This window comes from Trachypithecus francoisi, unplaced genomic scaffold, assembly GCF_009764315.1.
Source record: "Trachypithecus francoisi isolate TF-2019V2 unplaced genomic scaffold, Tfra_2.0 Lachesis_group5, whole genome shotgun sequence".
NCBI lineage: Eukaryota > Metazoa > Chordata > Mammalia > Primates > Cercopithecidae > Trachypithecus > Trachypithecus francoisi.
The window spans coordinates 48,997,466-49,009,481 of NW_022681470.1; the positions used below are offsets into that span (position 1 = coordinate 48,997,466).

General features: G+C 32.1%; 1 protein-coding gene across 2 annotated transcripts in view; it reads left to right on the forward strand.

Moving 5' to 3' along the window:
• The window catches only part of RGS18 (regulator of G protein signaling 18), a 28,798-nt gene extending 21,821 nt beyond the window's left edge, over positions 1 to 6,977 (forward strand). Inside the window, exons 4-5 of one of the 2 annotated variants that reach the window (XM_033200625.1) lie at positions 335 to 525; positions 3,750 to 6,977. In XM_033200625.1, the coding sequence (XP_033056516.1) occupies positions 335 to 525; positions 3,750 to 4,007 (449 nt within the window). In that variant the 3' untranslated portion in view covers positions 4,008 to 6,977. The remainder of the gene's footprint in view (positions 1 to 334; positions 526 to 3,749) is intronic. The other variant, XM_033200626.1, reaches the window with a different exon arrangement.
• The last annotated feature ends 5,039 nt before the right edge of the window (positions 6,978 to 12,016 follow it).

The following is a 12,016-nucleotide window of genomic DNA, read 5'->3' on the forward strand; positions in this document are numbered from 1 at the left end:
CTGTAATGGCTTCTTGACTCTGTGCAATCACCCCTCACACTCTGGGAGGGGAATGGATAAAAGAGACACAAAGTGAGGTCCACTGTAGTGGGTCCCTCTTAATCTTAGTCCTAAAGTCAAACTTAAGCCTGAGTGAGATACTGGCCTTATTTCAGTGGGAATAATACTTTCCTTTTATGGTTGTGAAAACTACATGAGGTCTCTCATGTATATTGTGCAAGATGTGTGCTGCGGTGCTGCATTAGAGGGAGGATGTAGCTTTTCTGTTAATATTTGCAATTATGTTTCATTTATTATCAATCAGTAAATGTTCCAACTTTAATAATATTTGTAGTTATATTATTTATTTTCTTGATAGATGGACTAGAGACTTTTACCAGATTTCTTAAAACTGAATTCAGTGAGGAAAATATTGAATTTTGGATAGCCTGTGAAGATTTCAAGAAAAGCAAAGGACCTCAACAAATTCACCTTAAAGCAAAAGCAATATATGAGAAATTTATAAAGACTGATGCTCCAAAAGAGGTACAGTAAAGATAACTGTAAAAATGTATAACTGCTTTCAAAATTTTTGATAATTTTATTTTAAAATTGTGAATTATATTTTTCCCAACTTATTTTTATTTATACTTGACATGTAATAATTATACATGTTAATGGAATACAGTGTCATGTTTTAATATATATATATGCATTGTATAATGATAAAATCAGAGTTAGCATGTTCATCAAATTAAACACTTATCATTTCTTTGTGGTGATAATATTGAATATGTTCTTTTCTAGCTCTCTTGAAATATACCATGTATTGGCCGGGCGCGGTGGCTCACGCCTGTAATCCTAGCACTTTGGGAGGCCGAGGCGGGTGGATCATGAGGTCAGGAGATCGAGACCATCCTGGAGAACACGGTGAAACCCCGTCTCTACTGAAAATACAAAAAAAAATTAGCCGGGCGTGGTGGCAGGCGCCTGTAGTCCCAGCTTCTAGGGAGGCTGAGGCAGGAGAATGGCGTGAACCCGGGAGGCGGTGGAGCTTGCAGTGAGCGGAGATCGCACCACTGCACTCCAGCTTGGGCGACAGAGCGAGACTCCGTCTCAAAAAAAAAAAAAAAAAAAAAAAAAAAAAGAAAGAAAGAAATATACCATGTATTATTACTCACTATAATCACCTATTAGGTAATATAACACCAGAACTTATTCTTCCTATCTATCGCTGTACCTGTTGATTCATCCTTTCTCCATCCTCCCATCATTCCTACCTTACCTAGCCCTTGGTAACCACTATTCTGCTCTCTACTTCTATGTGAGAAACTTTATTAGATTCCACATACAGGTCAGATCATGTAGTACTTATTTTTGTGTGCCTGGCTTATTTCATTTAACATAATGTCCTCCAGGTTCACTCGTGTTGCCACAGATGACTGAGTTTCTTTGTTTTTTTTTATACCTCAATAGTGTCCCCTATGTACCACATTTTCTTTATACATTCATCCTTTGATGGACATTTAGGTTGATTCCATCTCTTGTATACTGTGAATAGTGCTGCAATAAACATGGGAGTGTAGATATCTTTTTAACATGCTGATTTCAATTCCTTTAGATAGATACCTAGAAGTAGAATGGCTGGATCATATGATAGTTTTATTTTTAATTTTTGAGGAATACTTATACTATTTTCTATAATGGCTGAACTACCTTACATGCCCACCACCAGTGCACCAATGCATGAGCTTCTCTTTCTCTACATCCTCACCAACATTTGTTATTTTTTGTCTTTTTCATTAATAGTTGTTCTAACTGAAGTGAGTTGATATCTCATTATGGTTTCCACTTGCATATCCCTGATGGGTAAATGATGTTGAACATTTTGTCCAAAATGGCACTTTATGTCTTTTTTGAGAAATGTCTATTCAGAGCTAAATTTTTTAGGTAATCTGCCTTTATCAAATTTGTACCCTCATACATTCTACCAGAATGTTCATAATGTTGCTGGAGTGAAGATATTTATACAGATTTATCCATACAAATGGAAGACATTGTAAGATACTATCATAGAAGAAAAAGTACAATTAAAGTCACTTCTCAGAGTTATTTTCTTTCTAGACTAAGAGTGAATATGATCAATTGAAACATTTAGATTCATTCACTTAATCATATTAATCACTTTAGCACAAGCAACCTCTCATAGAAACTAAAGATTTCTGTAAGTGAGGAAGTCAAGAGACATCAAGAAGTTTGCATCATGTACCATTTTAATTTTGGCTCATCTATTTATACACAGTTTTGTTTGCTTTAGAGCTACTTTAAAGACAGGTTAAAAGAAAAATTTTACAATAGAGAGATGAGGTAAACCTAACTAGGCAAGTTTTCAAGTGGAAAACAATTGAGATTTTCTTTTACTCCAAACTCAATGTGAAGTAACTGTGTGAAACAATTGCTAAAATGGTTATAAGACTAGCAAATATGACTTGACTGCGCTCAAATATTAATTAAATAGAGTTTCAAAGTTTCTAACATGTGTTTTATAAATAGTGATTATCCCAAAACCAACGTTTTACATCTTTTTGTTGTTGTTGTTTTGTCTTGTTTTGTTTTGTTTTTTTGAAAAAAGGCAGCTAGTTGTATTGTGTTATGGACAAGGGGAAAGAAAGTCTCTACCTGAAAACCTACCACCATCAGAACCAGATATATATGCAGTGCTATGATACAAGGCATTAAAGAATTTTATATCTTTAAAAGACATTCATACTACAGCATATGTTCGCTTGGAGGAAAGCATCATAACATAATGAAATAAGCACTGGAATAAGTAGAAGTCCCATATTAAAATCTCGAATGTGCTCCAGCTCATTTTTTTCCCATGACTCAAATAATTTAACCTCTGTGAGGTTTAGTTACCTATTTTGAAAATGAGTTATGCTTTAACTATTTACATGATCTTTAGCAGTTCAATATGCCATTATTCTAAATTCGTAGGCAGTAGGAAGGACCAGGAATTCCAGGAGAGAAGAACCAGATGAAATGCTGGTCAAGAATAGAGGAAAACACCCAAGCATCTATATTAGGGCCATTCTTGCACTGTAATCAACACCAGTGTTCACAACAGCATTGTTCACAATAACCAAAATGTGGAAACAACCCAATTGTTTACCAACAAATGAATGGATAAACGAAACGTGGTATACCCATAGAATGGAATATTCAGTCACAGAAAGAATACAGTTTTTGGTATATGCTAAAAAAAAAAAATAGAAATACCTGAGACTAGGTAATTTATAAGAAAATAACTTGAACTGATTCATGGTTCTGCAGGCTATATAGGAAGCCTAACAGCATCTGCTTCTGAGAAGATCTCAGGAAGCTTCCAATCATGGCAAAAGGCAGAGGGGGGACAGTTATCTCACATTTCAGGAGCAGGAGCAAAAGACAGAGTGAGGTGCCACACACTTTTAAACAGCCAGATCTTGCAAGAAACCACTCACTATCACAAGGACAGCACTAAGGGGATGGTTTTGAACCATTCATGAGAAATCCGCTCCCATGATCCAATAACTGCCCACCAGGCTCCACCTCCAATGCTGGGGATTACAATTAAACATGCGGTTTGGGCAGGCTACACACATCCAAACTATATCAGCTTCTAAGCCCACTATGCCCACTCCAACATTGCATCAGTCCTGTACTGTTTCTCAAAGTTGTTTATATAAGCATATTAACTATAATCTCATTTTTTTTTTCTGTTTATCCAGGTTAACCTTGATTTTCACACCAAAGAAGTCATTACAAAGAGCATCACTCAACCTACCCTCCACAGTTTTGATGCTGCACAAAGCAGAGTATATCAGCTCATGGAACAAGACAGTTATGCACGTTTTCTGAAATCTGACATCTATTTAGACTTGATTGAAGGAAGACCTCAGAGACCAACAAATCTTAGGAGACGATCACGCTCATTTACCTGCAATGAATTCCAAGATGTACAATCAGATGTTGCCATTTGGTTATAAAGAAAATTTATTTTGCTCATTTTTATGACAAACTTATACATCTGCTTCTAACATATCGCATGTTTATGTTAAGATCTGGTCCCATCCTTTAAACTGAAATATGTCACGTGAAATGATTTTAAAAATGTAAAAACAAAACTTTTTGTTAACAAAATACATACAGTATCTGTCAGTATATTCTGTAAAACCTTCTATTTGATGTCATTCCATTCATAATCAGAAAAAAACTTATTTCTTAATTAAAAGGCAGTAGAAAAAAGTAATAATGTTTTATAAGATTGTAGAGTTAAGTAAAAGTTAAGCTTTTGCAAAGTTGTCAACAGTTCAAACAAAAATCTAGTTGGGATTTTTAACAAAAGCGGCATAATATGTGTTATATAAATATAATAATACTCAGATATCCAAATGTTCAGATAGCATCTTCCATAATGAATGTTCTCTTTTTTCGGTAATAGTGCAGAAGTGATCTGGTTCTTACAATGGGAGAGGAAGAACATTTATTATTGGGTTACTACTAACCCTGTCCCAAGAATAGTAACATCACTTCTAGTTATAAACCAGCAACAGGAACTTTTGTGAAGACACATTCGTCTCTACAGAACTTCAGATTAAATATAATCTAGATTAATGACTGAGAATAAGATCCACATCTGAACTCATTCCTAAGTGAGCATTGACATACCCAGTTATACAAAGCACTTCTGTTGGTCACAGAAACATGACCAGATTTTGCATATCTCCAGGTAGGGAACCGAGTAGACTACCTTCTCACCTGCTAAGGAAACTTGCTACTAAACTATTAGGCCATCAATGGCTTGAATAAAAACCAGAGAAGGTTTTGCCCAGGAGGTCTCATGTTTGGTCCTTTGAAATTGTGGGTAGAAATCAGAAACGAGATGAGGGGAAGAAGCAAAGAGCCTAAGGCTCTCGCGATTTGGTCATCTGCCGCATTGGTTCATATTCAGAAAGTGTTATCTCATTGATTATATTCTTGTTAAACAAATCTGCTTAAGTAATTATTATTCAAATAAGATTATACTAATACATTTTTATGTCACTGTTTTAAAAAGATATTTAATTTTAAATGTGTTACATGGTCTGTAAATATTTGTATTTAAAAATGCCGTGCCTTAGGCTTTGGAAACATAACGTTAGTGGAAATGTAAAATGTAAAAACTTTAGATCATTTATAGTGATAAATATTTTTAACTTCATTCATACAGTTAAGTTTATCTGACAATAAAAGCTTTCACTGAATGTTGATTATCCTTCCTGTTATGTATAAGGAATAAACATATTTTCTTCTTTTAGAGTAATATTGGGAGAGAAAGTATTAATTGAGTTATTGTATCATTGATCTTAATGCTATATCAGTTGTTTAAACTGTTGTGAATATAAAAACAAAGTATCTTGCATTTCAGAAATCAACTAAAAAGGTGATTTTTATGGTTTCCTTGGTTAATTCCTGTTTTCTTTTTATGTATAGAATTTAATTGTTTCATATACAGGATTAAGACTTGATACAAACTTTGTGATCTCATCAGAAACATCATGGGCTGATTTTAATAGCGTTGTTCTGGTACCACAAATATGTGTCATGTAGCTTTTCCATATATAATGCTATTCAAAATCATCTGATCTCTTTGTTAAATTACGAAATATTCAATGAGATGCTTCAAAAACATACCAGGACTTCTTCATAAAATTAATCACTGACTTCAAAAACTTTGCACTCTCTAGAGAAGAAAACATGGACAAATACAGAAACAAAATAAATAATTGGACAACTGAAAGCAGCCAAGTACAGATGCACAGAAAGCACTGAGTGTTGGCTGAATGATGGCAGAATGCACCAATTGAAACTAGACTTGAAAGCCTCAGATATGCAAGTTCCCCTAACTGGATGTGGGATCCTCAGAAGTTTGTATAACTTCTAAGGACTCTTTCCATCCACATTCGTTTTAAGATAAAGACTCAGGATTTCTACTTTCTAGTGTTCTTTATGGTCCCCACATAAAGAACACTAATTAATTCTAATTTGTTCACTTGATATTCTCCAAAGCAACTCTTGATGTGTATCCAAGGAAAAGAGACAAATAAGTATAATTAATAAAGGAAAACTTAAGACTAAAAGTTAACATGGGATGTTTGTCTAAGAATAGGGCACAAGATTAAAGAAAACCCAGAAACATATGAAGGAAAGAAGCCACAGGAAATAGAGTCTGAATTTTTTTTTGACCAGTCCAGTGTATGATAACAATGTCTTTAAAGTATTAGATGATAAATAAAGTTGGGTTGAATTAGATAATTTGGGGCATTTTTTGAAGTCCATAAGCAATAGTAAATACCTAGGCTGTCAAGTTATGAACATAATAAAAGATCAATAAGTGATTGCAAAGTCAGGTGAAATCAAAAGGAAGCATTATAAAGAAGTTAGAGTCGTATTTCAGCAAAGAGTAAAGTCTTTAATTTGTGGTGCATTTTTATTTGAACTGTATCTCTACTATCTACCAAGTGTACTATGTTGAGAAAACTACCTAAATTCTTATTTTCAATTTTTTATTTGTAATATTGGAATAAAATCTTCACAATGTTTTTGTGGTGATTAAATTGTTAGTATTTGCAAAGTGCTTGACTTCAAGCGTGTGGATGGATTTTAGAAATTATTCCCTGTGTTTAAGTGTCACATTTTAATTTTAACATAAATTTTTATAATAATGTCTTGGTTACAAATCAGAAAATATCTTTGAGAATAATGAGATTTTTCTTGACTAAAGTATGGGGATAACTATTGCTCTCCTCAAAATTTTACAATTTTTACTTCATAAAAAATGCTTTTTCAGCTAAATTAAAATATGGGAACATTTTAAGCATAAGCATTTTTCTAAAGAAAAAGCTTTTATAAAAAAAACAACCCTTAACTTTTTAGTTATGTGCAGTGCAGATCTTCGTTAAGAGGAAAAAAAAAAATGCATGGTGAAGATGTATACCCTCCCCGACCCACCTCATCAGATGCTAAGTCTTAGCTATGGCATTAACTAAATTTAAAAAGATTAATTTGTTTTCATTGTGCCACATTGACTGTTCTTATATTTAATTTCCTGGCTCTTTATCATCTGCCTAAAAAGGAAAAAAATTACCAACACAAATTTAACCACGTTTGTTTAGCTATGTCATCTGAAGCCTTTTCAGCAATGAAAATAAAAGTTGGTACAACTTATCAAAACTCATATTCTATAACTTGAATAAATGAACAAGTATTTATTGAACACTTGTGTTTGATTGCTACTGCTAGCTTCTGGGCATCCAAAAGTGAATTTAACAGTGGGAGTGACAGGGAAAGAGAGAGAAAGAAAAACTCTCTTCATGGTATATTCTCTGATAAAGTTTGCATTCTGCAATACGCAGCTGAGAGCCATGTTTTAAACTTTTCTTCATATGTATCCCAAATAGCAAATCCTTCTACGACCAATTGTGCAGATTATCACTTACCTTTTGAAGCTAGGAGTTAAGTAGCTAATTTCCTCATTTAAGGACAATACAAAAGATTCACTAACTTGCATATCTTTGTGCATCTTTTATAAAACAAAAGCAGAACAGAAAGTATATGTACATATAAATACATTCTGTTAAGGGTTTGAAGATTTTGGTCATTTCATTTTATTGGTTTTACCCTATAAATCAACCAGTTACAGAGGGGTCCTTTGAAGATGAAAAAACAAAAAGTTTAAGAAACATTTAAAAAATTAAATCACTTGGGAAACAATACAAATTTAGCAGCACAGGTAGTAAAATGTTACATTTGGAAAACTAAAAAAATGAGATTGAGCTGTGTTTTGAAAGACATAATTATTTAACAGTAAATATATACATTTACCTGGAATCTTATCTACTAATTAAATTTTATAGAGTAGAAATGAAACTTTTAGAAGTAATAAGCAAAGCAACTATTTTAAATGTCAGACATTTGCTAAAATAACAATATTAAATTTTAGATATTTTGTCTACAATCTTATTATTTCTGATTTTGTTATCTATCTGTAACAAACAGATAACAATTGTGAGAAAAATGAAGACTGAATCATTGTTAAATTTTGATACACTAAAAAATGTCAAAATTCTTTTTGTTAGATGCTATTTACTAGAGCAAGAAAGTGAATAAAAAACATATGGAAAGATTGACATCAACATGTAAAACCCAGCAATCATTTTTTTCAATGTGGAATTGTTGTTACATGTAAAGAAACTGAAATATTGAAACATGAATCCAAGTGAGATCAAATCAGTATCAATGACAGCAGGAATAAATGTATTTAACAACCCATAGTTTGGAATATCTTATACTTCATTTATTGTTATTTAATCATAGAGTCCTGTAGTTTAACAAATGTTTGCCATGCTTCACCTCTGTCCCAGTCACTATATGGAACAGTAGCGATACAAAGACAAACAAAATAATGTAAAGGCTATCAATGTAGTATTACAATGAATGGTGTTGCTATGTAGGCAAACACAAAAATCAGTTGTTTCACTATGACACGTGAAACATTCACATATATGCATCTTGACTCCTTATGTCTAAAAAATGGTAAGACAATTTCATGCAATGTAGCTAAACAGCAGAGTCATGTCCCTGTGCCTTCACCATATGTCTGAGTATATTTTATAGTATGGGATTTGGTATTAAATTGCTATATTCATACTGAAATCTGCTTTAAAACCTCAATTTCTAGAAACCTGAACTGATCTCATAAATGGGCATCACTCACATTAGAATGTAAGCTCCCAAAAATGTATTCAAGTTATATTAATGGAAAATTATTTAACACAGAGGCTTTGGAAGTAAATTTTTTGATGGAATTGTGAAAGAATGTTAAGAGATACTGATAAATGAGTATCAACCAAAAGATCATACATGTATGATAACTGAGACAATAAATAAGTTCACTGGAAAATCATGATTCAACCCATGAAATTCTATTTATTTGTATTATTCTTAAACACTTCTATTGAAAAATGTAATGAACACATTATCTAAAAAGTTCACATGATCATGAAGAGAACACTAATCTTGCAGTTTGGTCCCATTACATAATTTTTTCTTTGGTAATCGCCTCACCATATATTTTATTCTGTTGTTTTTTGTCTGTTTTATCCTTTCTCCAGGCAGCTACTTTGACAAAAATTGTTAATAAAAGAAGTTTTCAGTGTGTTACACATGTAGTAACATGTGTACGCATGCACACACACACACACTTTGATTTTTAAAAGGAAATGTGTAATTATTATAATCATTTTTCAGCCAATTGGGTAGAGTGTATTTTCTCTGCTGTAGAATAACAGTATTTCCTCCTCATTGAAGAACGTCTTTAGGGAAGTGTTTGGAGTGATGTAATAAGACAACACTTATATCATTCAGAAGACTTTTATGAGAAAACTGGGATTATAATTAACTGATAATAGTAATTGGAGAAATCAATAAAATAGTAGTTGTAGTGATTTTAAAATCACATAAAAATAAGCATTATTTTGATCACTGAATATTGCAGATTATTGATGGAGTTCACTCTAGCAACTGGCATTATCTTTCTGAGGAAAAAAAGAGAGTATTTCACATTCATTTTTCTCATTTTTCATACAGAATCTCTGAGGCCTTTAGAAACTTAAGAGTATTGGCCGGGCGCGGTGGCTCAAGCCTGGAATCCCAGCACTTTGGGAGGCCGAGACGGGCGGATCACGAGGTCAGGAGGTCGAGACCATCCTAGCTAACACGGTGAAACCCCGTCTCTACTAAAAAAATACAAAAAAATTAGCCGGGCGAGATGGCGGGCGCCTGTAGTCCCACCTACTCGGGGGGCTGAGGCGAGAGAATGGCGTAAACCCGGGAGGCGGAGCTTGCAGTGAGCTGAGATCCGGCCACTGCACTCCAGCCTGGGCGACAGAGCGAGACTCCGTCTAAAAAAAAAAAAAAAAAAAAAAATTAAGAGTATTTTAGATAGAAAGTCCTATTTTCTTGAATGGCTGAGTCAACAAACATATCTGTAGAGATAGAGTTCAGTAATTATTATAGCATATTATAATATTTCAAAGCTAATTTTTCTACAAATGATTGACACATGTCTAAATTATCTTTAACATAACAAAAAAGGTTACATGGGGGAAATCCTTTCATTTCAAGGACATATATATTGGCAATAAAAACAATGTATATATTCTGGAAAAATGATTACAGAAAAGTGAAAATTATAATATTCTGAACCACCATCTCTACTTTAAAATCATACCATGGTTTTTATAAAGGGTTATACAGTGTACGTATTGAAGAGTTAACATGATTAATTTTACATATTACTTAAAGACAAATTAAAACAATATGTGAGGAGCATAAGTTGAATAAAAAATAAGTCTAATTTTTCATTCCAAAAATAAACATCGTAACATTTATATTCTTCTAATATTTCAAAAATCTACAAATTTTTGTCATTGAAATAATGGATTATTAATATGAATATCAATTTTTATAGAATTATATTAATTACAAAAATCAAGTTTTTAAGCTAATATTAATGTGTGAAAAAATACTTAATGTTTTAAATGTATTGTATGGTATCAATATGAACTAGAACTAGATTAAAGTTAAGAATAAAATATATTCAAATCTCAAAATGGAGAAGCGATTATATATTTGAGGTAAATCCTAGACAGAGTATATTAAAAACTTGGATTATAAAAGATATGAAGATAAAGAATGAGAAAATATAGAGTCCAAAAACAGACAGACAATATTGATACAGTAATGATTCTAAAATGCAGTGTTTCGTTACAAATAATGCACATTGTGATATATTTTGAATAATAAAACATTTGCAATATTTGAATTGTCTATTAAAAGCATGAGAATTTTCTAATAAGGAAATCTACTTCATTACTGGGAGCCTGAATAAGACACTCTGCAGGTTTTAAAAATTTCATTTGATCTTTAAACACTGGTGCTGGAAAGAAATTAGAGTTCATGTCCCAACAAACTTTCACATTTTGTAGAGCAGAATAAGGAAGTCATTTATAGACTAATTTAAAACATTAATAAAGAAGGAATTTTAGTAAAAATGTCACTCAGATATGAACCAATATCATTTATGTATTCCTCTCATCAACCATTAATTTATTAGTAACTACAAAGTGTCAAGATTCTCTTCTAATAAAGCAAAATGTTAGATATGTTCATTATCCTGCCACAAGAGTTATCTCATTTACTTTCATGGGAATTAAACATTAATCAAAACTCAACATAAAATTATGTTTTTTCCTTGAAATTTACTTTTGCTAATGTTATGCTTATATGTGTTCATAAACATGCACATACATAATGGTTGAAAGAAATGCAAGCTATATTAAAATCGATTTTCTTCAACTTTATGTATAGAACACTAAGGACACTACACTACCATTTAACCGAATGCTAATCATTAGGAGAGTGAACATTTAGAGGATTTTATTTCATGAAAGAAGTATATTAATTATATTTATTAGCATAAATTTGAATGTAAGACATAATGCATGACAAGTATCCACATTAAAATGTTAGTCATATATGTACACATATGTCCTGTGTATATAATTTCAGACTTTCAGAATTTTATAAGAACTTAGATACTTAATAATATGTTTTATGTTAAAATTGCATATTTAATTGAATAAATACTCAATTATTAAGCACCAAGTTATTTCTGTCTTAGGCTTTAAAAGCCAAAGATATGTATTCCTATGTCTATTATGTTCATTTATAACTATAAGCTACCTTCATTTTTAGATATTAGGTTAAATACTTTTATAAGAACGGGCACCGCTAATCTATTTTTTTGTTTTATAAAATGCCTCATTGTTTCTCTTTAATGTTTTATATATGCTACATATACTGAAATATTGAAAAATACCTAGTATTTTGCTTGTTTCCAAGATTCTAATTCATCTATAAAATAAATACTAGAATTACTAATACTGATTAAAAT